At 30.0% G+C, this 14,439-nt stretch overlaps 1 protein-coding gene across 1 annotated transcript; it reads right to left on the minus strand.

Annotated features, from left to right (window-relative positions):
• Positions 1–9,722: 9,722 nt before the first annotated feature.
• LOC107893124 (protein GrpE) lies at positions 9,723–12,867 on the minus strand. Its single transcript, XM_016818046.2, has 3 exons — positions 12,381–12,867; positions 10,530–11,048; positions 9,723–10,189 (listed from the first exon to the last, which is right to left on the minus strand). The coding sequence occupies exons 1-3, from the start codon at positions 12,636–12,638 to the stop codon at positions 9,938–9,940; spliced, it is 1,029 nt and encodes a 342-aa protein (XP_016673535.1). The 5' UTR covers positions 12,639–12,867; the 3' UTR covers positions 9,723–9,937.
• Positions 12,868–14,439: the final 1,572 nt, after the last annotated feature.

A 14,439-nucleotide genomic window follows, 5' to 3' on the forward strand; every position in this document is an offset into this window, starting at 1 on the left:
GAATAGGGCACGAGGTATTACCGGAGTTTACGAATTAATTTTTTTATTCAATATTATATTCAATATAGTCCCTTTATAAATATTTAACATTCCCTGCAATATTAAATCGAGACCAATCCACATCAACCAAACCAATTCAACATATTTTCAAGATAAATTCATGCATATTTATAAGATAACGTCATCACATACCCAAAACCAGGTTTGTTAACCATACTAATGGCTAACTTTACATTCATTTCACATTAACATTTACTTTATTAGCTTATACATGCCATTGATTTCCAAAATAAAGTTTCTTTATATACCGAAATCCTGAGGTTGATAGTGTGATGTGTCTCCGACCGAATCCGACCTCCGAGCCCTTAACACTACAAAACAAGGGAAAATGAAACAGTGTAAGCACTTTGTGCTTAGTAAGCTCATGTAACAAGAATTATACTTACCTAATATTTTCAATACAATACAATAAACATTCATATATCCATTCAATGCATTATTACCCTAACATGCACAAACTCAACATTCAAGTTAGTACAATAATTTCCATGTACCAATAATATATACTATGATTGATGAGCTCATCAATACCATGATTTCCATTTCCTTGTTATTTTTCCATATTTATCTCGTTGAATTTATCAGAATTTCGATGGATTTTCAGAGGTACACTTTTAGTGTACAATTCTGGGTCTGTCAATTCATATTCATGTGCGCACATTTCCATTTCAGAGAGCACATTCCCGCGAACCTCAACCTTGCAGCGGGATTACCAGTCCAGGCTAAATCCCCTGCAATACAAACTCATAGAGTATTGTCGGGATTACCAGTCCAGGCTAAATCCCCTGCAACGACAATTACTCTAATGAGTTTGGATCTGAATTACCAGTCCAGGCTAAATTCAGACCCTAATTTGGATTACCCGTCCGGACTAAATCCATTTTACACATATTCTTCGGGAGGGCTATATCAGGATAGGATCACCCGTCCGGGCTAGATCCTTTTTTACCGTCAATTCCTTTTTAGAGATCCATCGAATTTTCCTTTCATTCAACCGGGATTTCTTCCCATTTTATCAAATATGTCAATGTTTCATAAAATTTCATACAATGAACATTCAAATCATATTCACATAAATAACATACATTTCAAGCGTTTAAAAATATAATTCAAGTTACACGAACTTACCTTGATACTTGTTCGTGTACAAAAATCTACTAATCCTGAACTTTTTCCTTTCCTCGATCTAGCTTCGTATTTGAATCTTCTGGATCTAAATAAATAAATTTAATTATCAATTTAATACATTTCATGTTCATATGCAACATTCTCTATAATTCAACTATTATTTATAGTTCATTCAAAGCTGTCTACTTGAGTCATAGTCACTAAATTATTTATCTTGAGCTTCAGAACTCAAAATTAAGATCCGTTAATTTTCCCTGCAACTAGACTCATATATATTCTTACCATAAAATTTTCATAATTTTTGGTTTAGCCAATCAGTACAGTTTATTCTTTAAAGTCACCCCTGTTCTGCTGTCTAACAATTCTAACCCTTCTTCACTAAAAATTAATTATCTCTTCATACAGGATTCAAATGATGTTCTCGTTTATTTCTCTTAAAAATAGACTCATTCAGGATTCTAGACATATAAATTTAAGCCCCTAATTATTTTTATTCAATTTTTTTATGATTTTTCAAATTCAGAACAGGGGAACCCGAATTCATTCTGACATTGTCTCAAAAAATTCATTATATCTCAAAATTTACAAATCCATTGCTTACACTGTTTCTTCTATAAGAAACTAGACTCAATAAGCTTTAATTCAATATTTTTTTCATCTTCTAATTCAATTCTTACAATTTATGGTGATTTTTCAAAGTTAGTCTACTGCTGCTGTCCAAACTGTTTTAGTGCAAGCTGTTTATTACCATTTTTCCCCTAAGCTTTTAATAAATGATAATTTCGTCCCTACTTAATTAGCCTCTCAATTGAGCTTATTTTTCTCAATTAACACTTTATTATATCACCTTAAACTATTTTAAAACCTTTAGAAATCATAATTTCAGCAATAGACTTTAATTCCAAACATTTTCACAATTAGGTCCTAAAAATCAATTTCTATTGAAATTACCTAATAAAATCATCTCATAAACAAATTAAAGCTTTAATTTCATTCTATTTCATTATAAGCTTACAGCACTCAACCATGGTGACTTTCAATTTCATCCATGAAATCAAAAACTAATGAATTTAATAGTAGGACCTAGTTGTAAAAGTCTTAGAAACACAAAAATTACAAGAAAAAGGCAAGGATTAACTCACTTGGTGCAAAAATTATGAAATACCAGCTTAGATAACTCTCCTCTGGCGTTTTTAGCTCTGGAATTGAAGAGAAATGAAGAGAAATCTAGATATTTCCTATTTAGTCCTAGCTTTATTTAGTTAATTTTGCAATATTTCAATTTTTCCCTTAATTTATCAATTTTTCTGCTGATTTCATGCTCTTGCAGTCCAGTCCAAATAAATTTTAGGTCTATTTTCTTTTTAAATCCTCTCTCATTAGACACTTAAGCTATTTAATCACCCCATCCACTTTTACATCTTTTACAATTTAGTCCTTTTCATTTAATTAACTATCCAAACATTAAAATTTCCTAACGAAATTTTAATACCACATTACTAACATTTCATAAATATTTATAAAATTATTTTTGACTCGGTTTTACAAGATAAAGGTCTCGATACTTTATTTTTACCCAATTTCTTCAATAATTTCTTTTTCTAACTAACTACTAAATCGGTAAAATTTTTCTATCAATATTTTCATACGATTTTCCTATCATATCAATTTTCATGCAAAAATATTGAAATAAATTTCTCTTTAAATCGGATTTGTGGTTATGAAACCACTATTCCGATAACCTTGAATTTAGGCCATTAACAAAATTTTAATACCACATTACTAACATTTCATAAATATTTATAAAATTATTTTTGACTCGGTTTTACGAGATAAAGGTCTCGATACTTTATTTTTACCCAATTTCTTCAATAATTTCTTTTTCTAACTAACCACTAAATCGATACAATTTTTCTATCAATATTTTCATACGATTTTCCTATCATTTCAATTTTCATGCAAAAATATTGAAATAAATTTCTCTTTAAATTAGATTTGTGGTTACGAAACCACTATTCCGATAACCTTGAATTTAGACCATTACACGTTCATTAAGAAGGCGTTATACAATGCCATTTGGTAATCCCAATATGTGAAATATGGGTGGTGATCAATTTGGCTAGAAATTTCTTTGGAGAATTTGAATTTTCACCCCAATCCCTTGGTCGAAGAATTTTTAATATTTGGGTTGTTGAATGAGTAATAAAATTTGAATCTTTTGAATCTGTATAATGTTTGAACAATATTGATCCAGTTTGAACCAGTATGTTTTCATAATACTGCTGGGGTTTTTGAGAATTCAATGACTTGAAATGCCATCCATTAAAAGTTCTTTTGCAAGTATAAGTGGAGGTTTTTCTGAAAAATTCTTCCTCCATAATAAGAATTTTTTCAAAACATTTGTTTGGAAAATATTGCGAGGATTTTTGTGTAGCAGTCTGTGAAGAAACTGTTATTTCTTTTGGAAAAACATCTTAGAGAGATGTCTCTTTTAAAATATTTTTGAGAGATTTTGATTCCTGTCAAACAATCACTTTATTTTTTGAAATCTTTGCTGCTTCACCAGTAATTTGCTTGAGAGGAGTTTTCTCTTTCATTTGTGAAAATGTCAATGCCACTTTTAGAGATTAAAAAAGGGACTCAATCCATTTTTTGATTTGAGAACCAATTTCATTTGGATCTTGTGCATCTTGAACGAATGTATTTTTGGAAGATTTTAAAGAGGATGATGATCTCTCATTTCCTTTCCCTTTGTCTCGGACAATTGATAAAATTTCTTTTTTAAAAGTACTATAATTTTGCTGAGTTGGATTCCAGTGTCTGGAAGTGAACTAGACTATTTGCTATTTTCTCCCTTTTAACTTGTTTTAGGATCCCACCATACCATATCTCAGAAGCATCTGTTTCCACTATATTGGGGGCATTTGGATCAACTAAATATAAACAATGAAGCTTAGTAATTTATTTTTTTAATTTGGGCGATAATATTGGTGTGGTCATTTGTCCAAGGTTGTGTATTCTTTTTGAGCCTATTATATAATGATTTACATAATTTGCTAACATTTGGATAAAAGTCTATGATATAATTGAGGTTTCTTAAGAATCTTTGTAATTGAACTTTATCAAGGATTTGGCCTGGGAATTTGCTAGCAAATTCTATAGACCTTTCTATTGGGGTAATGGTTCATTGGGTAATGCAATGACCTAAAAATCTTACTTAGGTTTGGAATAAACTTATCTTGGATTTAGAAACTACTAAACCATTATTTTTTATGACTTTTATAAAGATGGATAAATGTTTGAAGTGTTTTTCTAAATTTTCTGAAAACACTAATACATCATCGATGTATAGTATTGTGAATTGAGAATATTGATAAAAAAAATCATTCACTATTCTTTGAAATTTAGATGGAGCATTTTTTAATCCAAAAAGCATGACATTCCATTCATATTGTCCAAATGGTACAGTAAATGTCATTTTGTATCTTTCTTCTTCTTTTATTTGGATTTGCCAAAATTCTAATTTCATGTCAAATTTTGAGAAAATATTTGCATTGCAGAGTTTTTGTAATAATTTTTTTTATTTGGTATTGGGTACCTAACCTAGTTTAAGGCTTAATTGAGAGTTTTGTAATTAATTACTAATCTTGGCATTCCTCTTTCGAGTTCTGCATTTTTTATTACATAAAATGCTAAACAACTCCAACGAGAACTGCTTTTCTTAATTAATTTTTTATTAAGAAGATCTTGTATTTCTTTTTTACAAAATTCTTCCATTTCTTTGTTCATTTGTATTGGCTTTGCTTTTGTGGGTATTTGTTTTTCATCAAAATTATTTTCATATTGTAATGTTACTTCGTGTTTTTTCTTATTCCAAAAAACATTAGTAATGCCAGAACAAATTGTTGATTCTATTTCTTCTTTGATTTGATTTATTCTTTTTTGGACTTCTCTTTTTTCTAATTGTTCAGTCAATTTTTTAAAACATATTTCTTCTTTAAAAAAAGATATTTGTTTCTGTTTATGATTAATTAAATTATTGATTTACTCATTATGGATGGATAAAGATTTTAATAAGTTGAGATTTCTTATTTTTGATTTTTCTACAAAAGGAAATTTTATTTTAGTGTTTAAAACTTTGGTAGAGATAGAATTATTTGTTACTTTATATGATTTGAGTAAGGATATGAATGAGGTTCCTAATATGACATATTGGGTAATATCTTTTACCATTAGAAAACATGTTTAATATTTTATACCTTTGTTGCATATTTCTGCATTAGAAATATTGTAAGTAATTTTTAGTTTTTTTACCAATTGCAGTTTTAAGAGATTTTGATGTTTTGTCATAATATTTTGTTGAAATTATCCATTCTCTAATATAGTTTTAGTCTGCTCCTGTATCAAAAAGGCTATTGTTTCTAATTGAAATTCATTATTTATAACAGTATTTATTTTTATTAAATATCTTTGGATAGATACTTCAGTTAGAACCATCATATATTCCTATGTATTTTTTTCAGGTTCAGATTTAGTTTCTGACGAACTATTTTCTGGGATTTTATATTTTAAGGTTTGCATTTGTTTTTACATTTCTTGTTGTTCCATTTTTAGCTGAGAAAGTTCTAATTTAATTTGTTTTATTTCTAATTGTAATTCAGAATTTGTAATTTGCCTGGGTTTTATTTTTTCATATTTATTAAATATTATATCTTGTATATTGTACATTTGTGATTGACTAGAAATAATTTCTTTTTCTTTTTTTGATTTATCTTTTAATGATAGATTTAATTTCAAAAAAATTCTCTTTTTAAGTTATGAGTCTTGAATTTTATTAATAATTTCAATAATAAATTCTTGGTCTTTGGTTAACATATTAATTGAAGATTCATTTTCATCATCAGAAGATTGGGATGTTGTATGTAATTCATCTATTTGTAATTTTTCTGTTTCAGTAGATGTATCATTTTCAGAAGAAGTTGTTTCTAAGAGAATCTCATTTAATTTTTGTTTTATTTCTTCATCTAGATTTAAATTATTGATATTTCTTTTAATCTTGTAATATTTTGAGATGTGTCCTAATTTTCCACATCTATAACATTTTATTGTTTTATCTACTTTGTTTTCTATTTTTTGTTGTTTCTTTTCCTTTTTGTATTTTCTATATTTGAGTTTTTGTTGTTTTACAGAGCAACATGTTTTTGAAGAAGAATGTTCATTTCTAATGTCAAATTGGTGGTAGAATGATCATAATTCCTTTCTACATTGATATCCTTCTTTCTTAAGTTGTTTTTGTAATTTTAAATCTTGACAAATTTTTAATCCTTCTTTTTGGATGAAACTAATTAGTTTACCATATGTAAGTTTTTCATACAAAATAATACCCCTGTAATTTTCTCTTATTTGATTTCTAACTTTTTCTCCTAATAAAGTAGGAAGTTCTGCTAGAAACTTTTATTTCTAAAATGGTTGTTGGTTATCAAATCTTTGCATAACTCTAGTCATAAAGACATTTTTATACTATTTAAAATCAGTTAATTTTTTGCATTTTAAAATTGGTAATAATTATGAATTTCTAATTATGAATTTCTATCTTTAAGATGAGAAGGATCTCCTATAAAGTGTTTAGAGATTGAGAAAATTAAAGTTGCTACTGCATCTTGGATTTCTCTTCTTTGTTCATCTAAAATAATTCTCCCTTGATCATATTTTTTTATTGCTTTTAGGAATTCTTCTTGTTGGGTCTTAGTGAGTGCATGGTCCCACCATCCTTTTAATTGACCAGTTTATTTAGCAACTAAAAGATTGGCTATAGTATGATCACTGATTAATCCATTTTGATTTTGGGTTTAATAAACATTTGAAATCATTGTCATTTGTTGTAATAAACTGAGAATATTATATTCAGACATTCCTTCTAAATTTCATTCATTAATTGTATTAGCATTGTATTTATTCTGGAAAATGAGTTTTTCTTCTATATTAAGACAGTGATTTTTGGATAATATAATCTTTTTGGTTCTTTCCAAGCCATTTTGTTAATTTGGTGTTCATCTGACTGGTTAGAGTTAGATTGGGAAGATTGGTGTAATGTATTTACTGAATGTTGAGCTTGCATTGGGGTATCAGGTGCAATTAATTCAGACTTGTAATTTTCTAAAGCATCAAGTCTATTTTGAATTTCTGTTAAGAAATCATTTTGGGATTTTTCGAAAGGTTTTGGAATTTCATAAAGTGTAAATATTGGTTCTTTAGAACTTTTTTCTGTTACCTCTTTTACTGGTTTTTTCTTAATCGGTTGGTTTTCTACCAAATTCTCAATATAATCTAATTGTTTTCCTATTGTATGAAAACTAATATTTGTATAGTTGTTTTGTTCTACTATCATTTTAATATCTTTTGATGAGATTCGTTCTCCTGCATCAGGAGCTCTCATTCTTAAAGGATTTGCTTTTATTCCAGTATTTTTGTGAGTATATTGAACCTCAATTAAAGGGGGATGTTGAGATTCAACTTCTACTTTATTAGTCTGCCATCTAATATTATGTTTTATTATATTAACGAATTTTGAATAATATTTTTCAAACCATTTAAAAATATGGGTATTCATGAATTCATAATATTCTTGAAGAATACTGTCTTTTTTATCATTATAATTTTTAAAATAATATTTTCTTTTTTGCTTATTTTTGTTGGAATATAAGTGTTTTCTACACTATTCCTTATTTATCTCAAAAGATTTTTCTAGAACAAAAATTTCTGAATTTTCTCATTGTCTTGCATTATTAGTCATTGATGAATATGTTGGTGACATATTAGGTGAATTTTGGGGACTCTATTCCTGTCTGGCATAGATAGGTTGAGCTATATTTGAGGAATTATCTTTTCCTTATAAATTGGTTCTAAATGTTGTTGGGATAGAAAAGACTGAGGCTTTAGCTGTCCTAAAATCTGTAGTTTGTGTTTCTGAATTTGATTCTTCTTCTAAATTTAATCTTCTAAAAGTTATGCTGGTACTTCCTATTTCAAAGGAATGTCTTAGAGGCATTCTTCGTGGCCTGTTGAATATTAATTCAACTGTGCCATCTTGGTGTTGGAAAATTTCATTTAGTGAAGTGTTTCTTATTGGAGTTGGTGTTATAGGGTCTGTAGCACCCTCAAGTTTCAACCTATCAGGGAGGTTGATTTCATGTCATTGTATTGTTATTAGGATTGTGGTATGAGATCTCGAGGTATCTGTTTCTATTAAGAGTGTTTCTCCTTTTGGGCTTTGAAGTGAAGCCTTGGTATTAACAATAGAATATATAGTTTTGAAGTGAAGTCTATAGACTAAAGTTAATACCTTCGAACCAGGAAGTATTTTGTAGTTATAAGTATGAATTTGGAGGGTCAAAGATTGTAAAATATTTTTGTCAATTAAAGAAACTATAAGATTTGGATAACAATTAAAATGTACTGGGCTAGTACATAAGCTTATTTCCATAGTTCCTAATAATTGAGGAATTTTTAGTGGTTTCAACACTAAAAGGTTTAGCACCAACTTGGACTAATCCAAAAGGGACATATTTGTGTGTTTTTTTTAAGTTTATTAATGATGGCTTTATCTAATAATTGGATTGTTTCATATTCTTTTTGAATAGGTAAACTCCTTTTATTTATATGACATAACTGCAAAAAAAATTTAAATTTTCAAAAGTTGTTTTCTTGTAAATTTGGTTTGTTGGAACTCTTGGAAGAGTCCAATTACCAAATCTTTAGGGAATATTTTCGTAATGTTCTTGTTTATTAACGGTGTTGTTTGAGGTTTGGTCGAACTTTTGAGATTGATTGGAAACAAAGCTTGCAAAATAGTTGGTTCTTCTAAGGAAATGAAACATTCTTTGTTTTCTTATTTCCTACAAGAGGGTTCTACTATCAGAATTTCTGGATTATTATAATTGCCAATAGGGATACTTCCTCCTCGACATGCCTAACCCATGACTATTGTGTATTAATACTCAGCAAAATAATAATACATTAATAAAGACAGTTAAACCAGAACTTAGAAATATTGGAAACAAATTGAATAATTTCGAAACCTAAAAAAACCTGCTCCTCCTTGACTCTGATAATAATAAATTATTTTCTGTTAATCTAAAAATACCTGCTCCTCCTTGACTCTGATAATAATAAATTATTTTCCGCTGATCTATTTTTTTTAAATAAACATAAAAAATAGGAAAATCACTTTTTGAAACGCAAACCCTAATGTGTTTAGGTTATGTTTCTCTTTAAATGGTTTTTTTTTTGGTACAATTAAAAGATGGGAAAAGAGGTGAGGGTATCATGATTTTAACCTTGATGCTAACAAGAAAAGGTGGACCATTTGGCAATGTCAAATCTATGAAATTTTTATGTAAAAAGTGTTATTTCTGTACATTTTTATTAGAACGGTTTCATTGAATTTTGTTTAAAAAACCAATCAAAATTTCATAATCGTTTAAGAATAATCGAATTCAATAAAATCTGAAGTTGTTATGATTTCTGAAAGATGGTAATCAAAATGAGTAGAGTTACGCATACGTAAATCCATAAAGAAGTTTGGAAGCAGAGATAGAAACAGTTTATACAGACATTTGTTCCCAATGCAATGCCATTTCCTCATCTCATTGTAAAGAAACAAAAATTACCACCACCAACCAAAATTGAGATAACATTAAAACTATTACCACCACCAAACAAAACTGAATCCATTTTCTTTATTTTGTCTTCAAGATGTCTCTGCAGTTCCCGGGTCGGTTTCACTACTTCCACTGCTTTCACCACCTTCATTGCTCTCCCCCTTCTCTGTACTTTCCGGTGACTCTCCTTGTTCAGGCTTTGCAGGCCCTGGACCAGCTGATACTTTAACCATTGATGGCCGTAACAACCTTTCTCCGAGCTTGAACCCTTTCCGAAATTCCTGAAGAATGATCCCTTCTTCAAACTCTGTTGAATCCTCACGCATAATCGCTTCATGCAGCTTTTACCAGAGACCACACAAAGCAATTCGTAAGAAAGTTATATATATGTATATAAGAAGCTCCCGTGAAGTCTCTCTTCATTTTAAGAACATGGATTATTAATATTTCAAGATTAATATATATAATCCCCTAAATACGATTATGACATGTGATTATATACAGACGCAGCATGAACACATGAAATACCAAATCTACTTGAAAGGATATTTCAAGAAAATTGAACAGTCGGAATAACATAGCATGGAAGTGCAGGATGCAAAACATTAAGTTAAAAAGAAATTTCTAGTAAAATATATCAAGTCTATGAAAGGTTGGGAGAGCAAAGAGTGATTAACTCACCATTGGATCAAAGAGATTTCCCACTGTCTCGACAGGTTCTACACCGAGCGAGCTCAAAATCTCCATAAACTGCTTATAAATGCTCTGGTAGCTGTTACTGATCTTCTCTTCTCCCTCAGTCTCGAACTTAATTTGTGCTTTCGCTCGCTCGAAATTATCCAAAACAGGCAATAAATTTTCCAACACTTCTCCCTGGGTGTTACTTACCAATGAAAGGCGTTCTCTCTCTGTTCTCTTACGAAAGTTGTCAAAGTCTGCACTAATCCTAAGAACCCGTTCCTTCTCAATTGACAATTCTTCTGACAAAGAAGCCATTTTCTTTTCAAGATCAACTTTCTCATCTTCAATGGAATTTAAAAACGCTTCTATGTCGGCAACTTTTGACTCGTCATTACTGGCCAAAGCTTCTTTGTATGTTTGGAGCAATGACACGATAGTTGGAGATGGTGTGTCCTCAAAATCGTTACTCTCATCTCCAGTGGTGTCCTCTTCAACACTGACAGCACCATCTGAAGAGTCCTGTACATATATCCATCAGGATGAAAAATGCGGCCACAAATATGTCTCTGACAAGGCAATAAAAGAAAAATCAAGTAAAGAAAAATATTGAGATAAAATCGAATGATACGGAAATCTCTTGAACACTGTAGTCTTAACCTTAGGCCAGGTGCTCCTTGACACAAACAGTCAAAATCAGGTTAAGGAACTGGTAAATCAACTCTAAAGTATCATATCATGCGATAATAGTTGGGAACTTTTAGGGTTGAAAATAGTCAATATGATATCGAAACTTTGTCAGAAACGATATGCACTTGTGAAACATCGGAATACCAACTTATCAGCAAAAAAGAAAAGAAACAACAAAAGAGTTTTAAGCACCCCACTTTTGGACCCGAGAATTAGATATGAATTGTTGAGTCGATCAGATTAAAACCCACTTTTTTCCTACCTCACTAAAGATCACCTCCAACAACAGTAAGTTTATAAGGACAGTGTTGGCTCCCATAGACTTCTTACCGCACAAAAGCAAGTAAATACCGAGTCCAGAAAGGGAATGGAAACTAAAAGGCTTGAGATAAATTTTTTGTAACAAAGCAACCTAAAATTTTCAGAAATAAGGAGATATCGAAGCATAGTGATACTCATAAATGGGGGACAGAAGAAACGTTTTGTCATCAAACTATTCAGAAGTCAAAACCAAATATGTCTTTTTTATAAATATAAAAAGGTAGCTTTGAAATAGACAACTATCGTTGTAACATTATGGCACAAATCACTAAAGCCGTGCTACATTCATCTGCAGGAAAGAGCCAACCACAAAATTTGACTCCAAATTTCAATCTAAAACCATGTTTCAATTTCGAGACGACTAGCATTGAACTGAGTATAAAGTTTGAAGCTGTCAACTCAGGTTTCCAGCAAGGTCATAACCTTCACCATAGTTCTTGGGCAGATGTATTAGCCAACACTGTATTAGCTAGACATAAAATTTATTTCCCCAAAATTTGTTTTATTCACAAGCTATCTCATTATGTCTACTTGAACATGGTGTCCGACAATAAATTAGAAATTAACAAGCAGTCAATGTAGCAAAACAAGGGTTGTAATTGGTAAAAGAAAGAGAGAAGATTTGCTGTAAGTAAATTCCTTGAAAGAGCTAAATTGTATACACTATCAAGTTACACTCTTTTTGCTTATTTCAGACATTTCAAACATTAAATTCCAAAACCCAGAAATAATTTTGTCAAATTTACAGGAAAAACCTAAACTAAACATTAAAAAAAATCAAACCCAGAAACTTAAATCCATAAAAGAAGTGAAACCTTGTTGAGAGAAAAGTTAAAAAGTTACCTCAATTTGAGGTTCTTCAACTTCTTCTTGGGTCTCAGCGGTTTCAGTTTCACCACCATTAGAAGCAAAAGGAACCAACTTTACGAACCGAAGAGAAGGAGAGGGGCTGAACCGGAGGGCACCGGGTGTACGAGGAAGTCTTTGTTTGAAGCAGACATAAAAGGGCCTTGGAGAGTTCAAGGAAATGGGTCTTAGGGATGGAGATAGAGGAGGAAGAGGAGTGGATTTAAACGACAGCGTTTTGAGGAGAACGGCCATAGCAGGCAAATGGAAGGGTCTTTCGAGATGGAAGATGATGAATTAGAGAGAAGTGGAGGAACTGAGGAAGGAAGGGTGAGTGAAGATAAAGAAGATGGTGCGGGATTGATCTGGACCGTTAGGTTCCTTTTAAGTAAGCAAATCGGAGGGTTGTTGAATGATCTATGGAGGAAATAAGAAGAAACTTCTGGCCTAATCTATATATAATGATGTTATTTTAGACATTATAATATCGGATATAAAAAGGTTATATTTTAACAACAAAATAGGGTTTTTTTTTTCATAAATAATATAAAATAAATAAATAAATACCACAATAGGATAAGAGAATTAATATTTATGGGAATAGGCAGATGAGACGGTGAAATACCAATGCTGCCTCACCAATCAGCGACGCCACTTTAATTTAAAAAAATTATTTTTTCGAGTGTAGTTTGATCAATTGGCGACATTTGTATTTAACACAAAAAATATAAGTTTTTTAGACAGTATACGAAAAAACAAAAAAAATAATTTTTTTATTGGTGCCGCCGATGTATCAGGCTGCACCCAAGTGTTTAAATTTTTTTAAAGTTGAAACGGTAAAAAAAATTAGTATAATAAATTTTTAGGGTATTGGAACCCGAGCCCGTGACCAAATTATTTGAATTAAAACCATTAAAATCTATGGTTTGACAGGATTGTTCGCAAGGTGTATCGCTGTGGTGGCCTTCTTTCACGTTGTTGGTGCTCCCGATGGTTAATGTCTGTCTCACTCAAAACTATAATGTCATCACCTATAAGCGGTCCTCGAGGTGTACTGAGCAAACTTGAAAAATCGTTGGTCACAAACGTTTGGTTAAAATTGTTGGTCACAAACTCAATAAATTGTTTGTCACAAGCGTTTGCCCGTCAAACTCATCGGTCACATGCTCGGGTTCCAATACCCCAAAAAATTATCATATTAAATTTTTTAATGTTTCAGCTTAAAAAAATTTTAAAATATTTGGGTGCCGCCTAACACATTGGCAGCATCAAATTTTTTTTTTTCAATTTTTCGTATACTGTTTAAAAATTTCGTGTTTTTAGTGTTAAATATGAGAGCCGCCGATTGGTTAGACTGCACTCGAAAAAAATAATTTTAAAAAAATTAAAGTGGTATCGTTGATTGGTCAGGTGGCACCGGTATATCAATATTGCATTTACCTATTCCTGTAAATATTAATCTCTTTATCCTATTCTAGTATTTATTTATTTTATATTATTTATGAAAAAAACCCAACAAATTAAGAAACATAGGTTAAAAGTTAAATAAATAAAATATAAAAAAATTATTTAATATACTATCATAGGTTATGCATATTCTATTTAAGGTATAATGAAAAAATGAAGAAGTTAAGGAAAAAAAACATGTGACTATATTTTAGGACTTAAAATATTTCACTTATCTTAAAATTCTCAATAAGATTTTCCTTTTTGAAAGTATTATTTTTAAATATTATTATAATATGACAAAATATATAAATAGATAACAGATTGCTATGCATATATTTTGTTATAATGTTTTTCTAAAGATAATATCATTAGGATTTATATAAATTATTAAAAACATAGTTTTGCAACAAAATTTGTTTTTTTCTTTAAAAATATTTTAAATATTTAACTATTTTTGGTTTGTCTAAAATGAAATAAAAGGTATATACTACCGCCACCATTTTCACAATTCTATTACTTGAATTAATTAAATAAATTATTAAAATTTCATAAAAATAAAAATAATTTAAAAAAAATTTAGATTGCTAATTTCAATTACACAATCAAT

Source organism: Gossypium hirsutum, chromosome A13 (genome assembly GCF_007990345.1).
Source record: "Gossypium hirsutum isolate 1008001.06 chromosome A13, Gossypium_hirsutum_v2.1, whole genome shotgun sequence".
Taxonomy (NCBI): Eukaryota; Viridiplantae; Streptophyta; class Magnoliopsida; order Malvales; family Malvaceae; genus Gossypium; species Gossypium hirsutum.